At 36.1% G+C, this 8,255-nt stretch overlaps 1 protein-coding gene across 1 annotated transcript; it reads left to right on the top strand.

Annotated features, from left to right (window-relative positions):
- Nucleotides 1–4,228: 4,228 nt before the first annotated feature.
- On the top strand, nt 4,229–8,241 carry LOC127091704 (putative F-box protein PP2-B12). The gene is made up of 3 exons (XM_051030389.1): nt 4,229–4,695; nt 4,793–4,911; nt 7,428–8,241. Exons 1-3 carry the CDS (start codon nt 4,396–4,398, stop codon nt 7,936–7,938), a joined length of 930 nt encoding a protein of 309 aa, XP_050886346.1. The 5' UTR covers nt 4,229–4,395; the 3' UTR covers nt 7,939–8,241.
- Nucleotides 8,242–8,255: the final 14 nt, after the last annotated feature.

The raw sequence follows: 8,255 nt of genomic DNA, 5'->3' as shown, positions 1-8,255 counted from the left end.
GGATAGTAGAGAGCCACGTGTCTGAGATGATGTGTCAATCCTGCAAGACAGTGTGAGTTGATGTGTCAGCCAGGCAAGCTATAAAGAAGGTAGTCATCAGGATACAGGAGACAAGACAGACACGTGTCGGACACCTAAGATGGTCAGAGATGACGTGTCATTCATGCAAGCCATCCATAAGTGGTTTGTTCAGCATGCAGGAGACAACAATGCCACGTGTCAGACATGCAGAAGGTGGCGCCAATTGGTTTGGCGCCTACCTTTAAGACTTGTACATGGTCGCCAATTTGAATGGCGCCCCCATGGAGTCAGTCCTCGAAACCATGCATTCAGAACTAGCCTTGCATGCATGTACCCTATGGTGTCGCCAATTTGAATGGCGCCCCCTCCTTAAACTTGTACATGGTCGCCAAATGAGGTGGAGACACCATGCAAACACATTTTTCATGCACTCCTCCATTTGCCTATAAATTGATCCACTCCTTCAACAATTCTTCCACACCAACATTCTCACTACCTCATCTACATTTCTCACTACTTCATCTACATTACTTCTTTTACAATTTCATCTTCAACAAAATCTTCCATTTTCATCTACACCAACTCCCCAACAATATGTCTTTACTCACAATGGGCGAAGCACACAGAGGAACAGTTGCAAACATCGCGACATACGTAAGTTTTTTCTTATACTTCTTTTTTATGTTTCATCTCCACCAACCCCATTTTATTTTGAAATACCGACTTAGTCAAGTGTTACATTATTTCTATTATAGGATGTCTCAAGGTTTCGCACTCGAGTCCACGAATTTGTCCACATGGACCCGATGATTCAACCTTACGTTGAACTCGCCGGTTTTGGTCACCTTAGCAAAATTATGTCTTGGTCTATAGATAACAAATTCATTCTCGCCTTATGCGAAAGATGGAGGCCAGAGACACACACATTTTGGTTTCCAACCGGTGAGTGTACCGTGACGTTAGAAGACGTCTACATGCTTTTAGGACTACGAATTGAAGGCAAAGCTGTTAATGGTAAGACCAACTTTCCAAATTCAATTTGCATGGAGCTTTTAAACGTTGATTTGTTAGATGATAATGCTAGGGGACAAGGTATACTACTTTCACGCCTAAAGTCATATTATAATAGTTTTTATTTAGATGAGCATTCTACCGAAGATGCTCGAATCATCAAAACTAGGTGTTACATTATGTTGTTACTAGGATCCTTTTTATTTCCGAAGGTAGTGGTTCTAGCATGCATATTATGTACTTACCTTTACTTAGACATATAGATAAAATAGGTAGTTATAGTTGGGGATCCGCATGTCTAGCCTATCTCTATAGTTCTTTGTGCAAAAACTGCCACAAAGATACTTCTACATTTTCTGGATGTGCTGTTTTGCTACAAGCATGGGGATGGTCAAGACTACCGTCTCTAGCACCGGTCAATAGCAACCCCTTCACTTTTCCATATGCAAAAAAGTAAGTTGTTTAAATTGCTATATCTTTACTTCCTTCCTTACAGTTTATTACCCATAACTAATTTATTTTAACTTTTTGGTGTAGATGGTCGGCACGCGGTATGAATTACAGCAGATGTCCGAGACACTGTATTACTCAATATCGCAACCTGTTGGATCACCTTCGACCGGCAGACGTAAGCAAAATAATTACATTATTTCTTCATATTATATTGACTTTTTCTACATTCATTTAAATCCTATTGTCTTTAACATTTCAGTTCATTTGGCGTCCATACCTTAATATGGATCATGAGCATCAGATCAACCCTGAAGACACATCCGTATGGACAACATGCACACCAATAATACGGTTCACAACAGTGGAGCTGCACAACACCGATCGTGTGAAGCTGCAGTTTGGTATGGTCCAGAATATCCCAGATCCCCCAGCTAGCCTAGGAGAATGGCATATGCGTAAAGTGAACGACCAATGGAACTACAACCCTTGGCAACAATTCGCAAGATCAGAGTGTCGCAAGTGGAAGCACCGTCATGACCATGTCTTAACTGACGCAGTCATGCCAAATGAGGTAAAACCAAGTCGTACTTATATGGCTTGGTATAGATCAGTTGGATTTCAATTCATCGCCGATGATATGTACCTCTACGACCCACGCCAGACAACTTACACACAAGAAGGCTCAACATCTAACCCCCAACAACATTCTCAGCCCGATTACTCACAACCACCTATCCGACAAACTTTCCGTTCCACAAACACACAAACATACAACCAAAACATGCCATTCACCCAACCCCAAAACCAAGAACATCCCCCATACCACCACCAACAAATGGACCATCAACCTTCGACCGAACATCGCTTCGCACCCACACCATCACCCTACCAAAGTCGCCTTACCCAAAACACTAACCGCCCCATCACCTACCGTAGCCAAGAACCCCAAACATCACAATACCAAAACATCCCACAACCATATCTCTTCCAAACACCCCAACAACCTTTCCAACCTTTCCTAGACCCATCATTGTCACCCATGTCCCCCTTCAACCGTCCTGGTCGCCCATCCATGAGTCAACCACACCCCAACTTCTCTGGCATGGGTCATGAGCTCAGCTACGCCGGTACACCATCATTGAATACTGAAGACTATGCTGAGTTGGCTGAATACCTCAACGGATCTTCTCCTGTAGGCGGTAATGACGCTCCTGGACCATCAGATGAACAAACACCGGTGCAGAATTGTCAACGTGGGTTAGGGCCAAGGGTTAGGGTAGCTAGGGGATGTGGGACCGGAGGTCGGTTAGGTGATCCCGGTCATCACCATTAGGATTCATTGTGTAAAATCCAAATTTATTAATATCAATTCGTATTATGTCAAATTTATCTTTGTGTATTCTCCAAACATTAACTTTCTTTCATAATTCTAAAATAAACACATATCATAAAACAAAAATTTATAGGTCAGAAACCCTAATTCAAGGACTTGTTATTGTTATGTTGAAGGGCTTGAAGTTGGTCCTTTTTGGCAAAATTCACATACACTTGTTTTGAAAGAAACCCTAATTTTGGGTCAAGTTCGCAGGGACATAACTCACTCATTTTTAATTATTTTGAGGTGGGACCAAGTGCATTGGAAAATTTAGGATGTCTACTTCACTTGGTATGTTGGACAAAAATTCATAACTCAAACACAAACACATGCAATAATACAAAACATTATAGGTCAGATAACAGATAAAATGTCAAAGAGTCCAAGTTCAGGTGCCCAAACCTTTCTCATTAAAATTGCAAATGATGCAAAACTTTAGTCCAAATTCATTATCTTGAAAAGATCTACAACTTTTATGTTGAAGGTTTTGTCATTTTAGGCTTCTATCATTCAAACTTAAGGGCTTGAAGTTGGTCCCTTTTGGCAAAATTCACATACACTTGTTTTGAAAGAAACCCTAATTTTGGGTCAAGTTCGCAGGGACATAACTCACTCATTTTTAATTATTTTGAGGTGGGACCAAGTGCATTGGAAAATTTAGGATGTCTACTTCACTTGTTATGTTGGACAAAAATTCATATTCCTAAAAGAAACACATGCAATAATACAAAACATTATGACTCAGATAACAGTTAAAAAACTCAGAAGTCCAACTTCAACTGCCCATAACTTTCTCAAAAAAAATCCAAATGATACAAAATTTATATCCAAATTCATTTTCTTGAAAAGATCTACAACTTTCATGTTAGAAGTTTTTTCATTTGAGGCTTTTTTAAGGGAGGCGCCAATTGGATTGGCGCCCCCTCTTAAAAATAACACATAGGCGCCAATTGGATTGGCTAGGGCAGGTGCCCTAGCCAATCCAATTGGCGCCTCCTTGTAATTTTTAAGAGGGGGCGCCAATCCAATTGGCGCCTCCCTTCTGCATGTGGGGTAGATTGGGAATTTTTTTGAAATGTGGGTTATTTTGGGAAATTAATTGAAAAATTGGGGTATATTGGTAAAAATTCCCCATTACTCTTATTTTCATAAAAAGAAAAGAAAAGAAAAGTTCGTACACATCACTCCAGCATTTTTTTAATTTTCTTAAGAGGTGAGGGAAGGTCCTACAATTTAGAATCCATACTAATAAAAAAGCGTTGAATGACACGCCACTACACATGTGTAAACAAAGCACTGATAATAAAATAAAATAAATAATAAACAATAAATAAAATATAATAAAGATTAAAGATAAAGATCCATTCGCATAAATATCCTTTTTACAAACTTTACTCGTTCGATTGTGTGGCACATATCCCTTATTCCAAACTCTCTCACTTAACCGCTAAGCTTCCCTCTCTCGAACGAAGCATCCGCTTCCTATAAAAAACAAACTCCAAACTCATTTTCAAGCACTCATTTCAATTTCCATCATGGTGGTTGTTATTGAAGAAGAAGAAGGTGTTGAATTTCACGATCTCCCTGAAGGTTGCATCGAGAACGTTCTCTCGTTCACCACGCCGCGAGATGTTGCCAGACTCTCTTTGGTTTCGTCCACGTTCAAATCCGCCGCGGAATCCGATTCCGTTTGGGATAAATTCTTGCCGCCGGATTATCGTTCGATTATCTCTCAATCGGAAACGGATGTTGATGATTCTTTATCCGTTCTTTCTAAGAAGGATCTTTATATTAATCTTACGCAGAAACCGATTTTAATAGACGGTGGTAAAAAGGTCATTATTCTCCTCTGTTCAATCATGAACACATGTTGATTATTTGATTTTTTTTTTTTTTTTGCTAATTTGTGTTTTGCTTTGTTACGTTGAATAGAGCTTTCAATTGGATAAAGTTGATGGGAAGAAATGCTATATGTTATCGGCGAGGAGTTTGTTTATTGTATGGGGAGATACTCCTAGGTATTGGAAGTGGATTTCTCTTCCAGATTCAAGGTAAATAATGCAGTTTAATTACTATGAGTTAATCATTGATTTGTTCATGAAATTGTGTAGATATATATTGGTTAATTTGGTTTTGAAATTAGCCGAATCTTGAAATGATTTGTGAACTTATTTGAACTTATGGACAAAACGGTATCAGCATGTGCCATCCATTTGTTACTCACGTCTGTATGTTAAAGAACAAATACCTACCACAATCAACCGAAATCGTGGAAGAGTTTATGCGATTGCAGTTAGGAACTCTACTGTTATTTAAAACCTAGCTTAGCTTATCTTATGATAGCTTATGGAAACAAATTACCACCTTAAGAGCCCCAAAACTACGAACAAAAACATCAAAATAAAAGCCAAAAAAGACTCTTTAGGTTATTGATATTGGATTGGTATTTCACTAAGAGGATACATATTCTAATCGGTTTTATATTAGAGAGAGGAATAACACTATTTTAAAAAATGGGGAGGATTTACTGGTGTTTTTTTCTGTGTTGGTTGTTTTGTTTTGATAGTTGTTTCTTATCGGTTTTATATTAGAGAGAGGAATAACACTATTTTAAAAATAGGGAGGATTTACTGGTGTGTTTTTTTCTGCAATGCTGGTTGTTTTGTTTTGATAGTTGTTTCTTAGCTTGATATTTGTGCCTCCGTTGCTTTGCATTTTCATGTGGATTTAGTATTTTATGTTATGTTGTTTAACCATTAAAAAAATTGGCAAGTGTCATTTGATTCTTTAGAAAATTAAAAAATAAAGAATTTACTTTTCAAATTTCTTCATGGGAATTTAATAATCTATATAATAATCTATATACTTATATATCCAAATGAGAAAAGGGGTTCTTATATCTCCAAATGAGAAACAAATGAGACAAGTGGTGACACTCATGTATAAATTTATTTAATTTATTTTACAACGATCATATATTCCACCGATTTAAACTTTTCTATAATAATATGGTTAAATTCGGATTATGGGTATCCGGGAACCCACTTATCCAATTCAACCTAATCCTTATTTTTATCCAATCCATTCAAATCCATTGGTATTCGGTTCGGAAATCCATTGCTGAATCCATAAATCCAATGTTATTTTTATTTTATTTTATAAACTATCCAACATGATCTTTAGAATGTATAATATATTTTTTAATATAATTATAATTTTTATTAATTGTAAAAACTTATCTCTAAATTAAATTTGAGAGATCAAACTTCTTCTTTTAGAGAGAGATACATTTTAATCTTTAAGTTTTATTTTATTTTAAAGAGAGATACATTTTAATCTTTAAGTTATATAATAAATGTGTTAATTGAATTGATATTTTATTTAAAATTTGAAAATTATATTTAGTGTGTGACTTGCGAGCTCAACTCAACACAATCCATTGATGAAGCGAATTGGTTTGGTTCATACTTTAATTATAAAAGTATGGGTTGAATAGTCAACCCAAATTAAATACTATTGATTGAGTTTGGTGTTTGATTTAATAAAATTAGATCCAACACAACTCGCGAACATCCCTACCCGTGTGGATCAATATAGTCATGCACGAGATCTTAAGTAGGATCGGACGGTCTGTAAAAGATCGTAAAATTAAAATTATAGCACAACATTTAAGATCTTATCAAAGGGCAAAATGGTAATTTAACATATATGTAATACACGAAAAAATAACCTATAAATAACAAAATTCAACCAATTTAATTAATAATTCATAACTATCATTTCATAATTTAACAAGTTCAAAAGACTTTGTTCAAAATAAGTAGTTCATAAAACATAAATCTAACAAACAAGTCTAAGTATCTAAGATATTATATATTTCCATATGATGATAGTCATATAAAAGGCAATTTCAACACGTAAGGTTATAAGATCTTAACATCCAGCACTCGATCTTGACCAAAAAGTACACAAAAAAGTATTTTTTAAGATCGTAGTACTAAAAGGTCATTTTAGCACGTAAGATCTTAAAACCCAGCACTCGATCTTGACTACACTGGGGTGGATATTGTCTGATTGCAATTGCGACCTTGACTTTTATATAAAACCTAACTTATCTTATATAAGGTTTTCATGATAGCTTATGAAAACAAATTATATGATATCTGTTGTAGAAATAACTTAATATAAATCACTTATAAGATTATGTTACCTTAATCAAAATCTATGTTTCTAATAGAGTCTAAGTTGGTATGTGATCTGTTGTAGAAATATCTTAATATAATCACTTATATTATTCTGATACCTTAATTAAAATCTATGTTTATTCAAATAGCGTCTAAATTGGTATCTGGTATGTTAGTCCTTTTGGTTCGATCAATTTAGTCTTGAAACTGTTTTTAGACAACATTGTGATGGATTATTTTTATTTCTAGAGATTACTTTTTTAGATTCTTAATTGACCTTTACTATAATTTCAAAAAACTAAAGTGGTGATTCATTAATTAATTTGTTATCTATAAATCTCAATGGTGATTGAACAGAACTTAAGCCGTTTCCCAACATGCAGGTTTTCTGAAGTGGCTGAACTTGTGAGTGTGTGTTGGTTCGAAATCCGTGGCTGGATCAACACCAGTATGCTATCTCCACAGACTTCGTATGGAGCATATCTTGTATTCAAGGCAACTGGTTCTGGAACCTATGGGTTTGAATATCAGCCAGTTGAGGCCTCCATTGTCATTGCTGGAGGTGAACATGTTGAAAGAAATGTATTCTTGGATGTAGAAAGAGGTAGAAGGTTAAGATACCAAATCGTTCCTCGTCGTTTCCGTACTGGGATATTCAGTCGAGCACCTTTTGTGGAAGCACCAGTAGCACCCACAGAAAGTGTTGAAGATATGCAGAAGTATCCGAAGGATAGGGCAGATGGGTGGTTGGAGATGGAATTGGGAGAGTTCTTCAACGAAGGAGGAGATGATAAAGAGGTGGAGATAGGAGTTTATGAGGTGAAGGGTGGTGGTTGGAAGGGTGGTCTGGTTGTTCAAGGAATTGAAATAAGGCCTAAGCCTAAACCATGTTGAATGAGTGACTAAACCAAAAACTCAGGTTATTGTCATCTCAAAGTTTATGATTTTTGTATTAGGATCTGTTCTTGTATATGTCATCCTCATCTTCATGTTAGATATTACTGGTAAGAGTATGTTTCTTCCAATATGCAGTCAATGCGGATTATTAGCATCTCTGGTAAGAGGAATGTCACCACAATCAATGAGTATTGGGAGTGAGGGTGTTGTTTGTGTCTTTTTTACCTAGTTATATTTATTTAAATTAATAATTATAAATAAACTACATTGATAAATTTTCAATGTTTTTGTTTTGTGTAAGATTGATTTTCAAG

This window comes from Lathyrus oleraceus, chromosome 6 (assembly GCF_024323335.1).
Source record: "Lathyrus oleraceus cultivar Zhongwan6 chromosome 6, CAAS_Psat_ZW6_1.0, whole genome shotgun sequence".
Lineage (NCBI taxonomy): Eukaryota > Viridiplantae > Streptophyta > Magnoliopsida > Fabales > Fabaceae > Lathyrus > Lathyrus oleraceus.
Note: the sequence above shows the minus strand (reverse complement) of the source record. Positions and strands in the feature narration are given on the sequence as shown.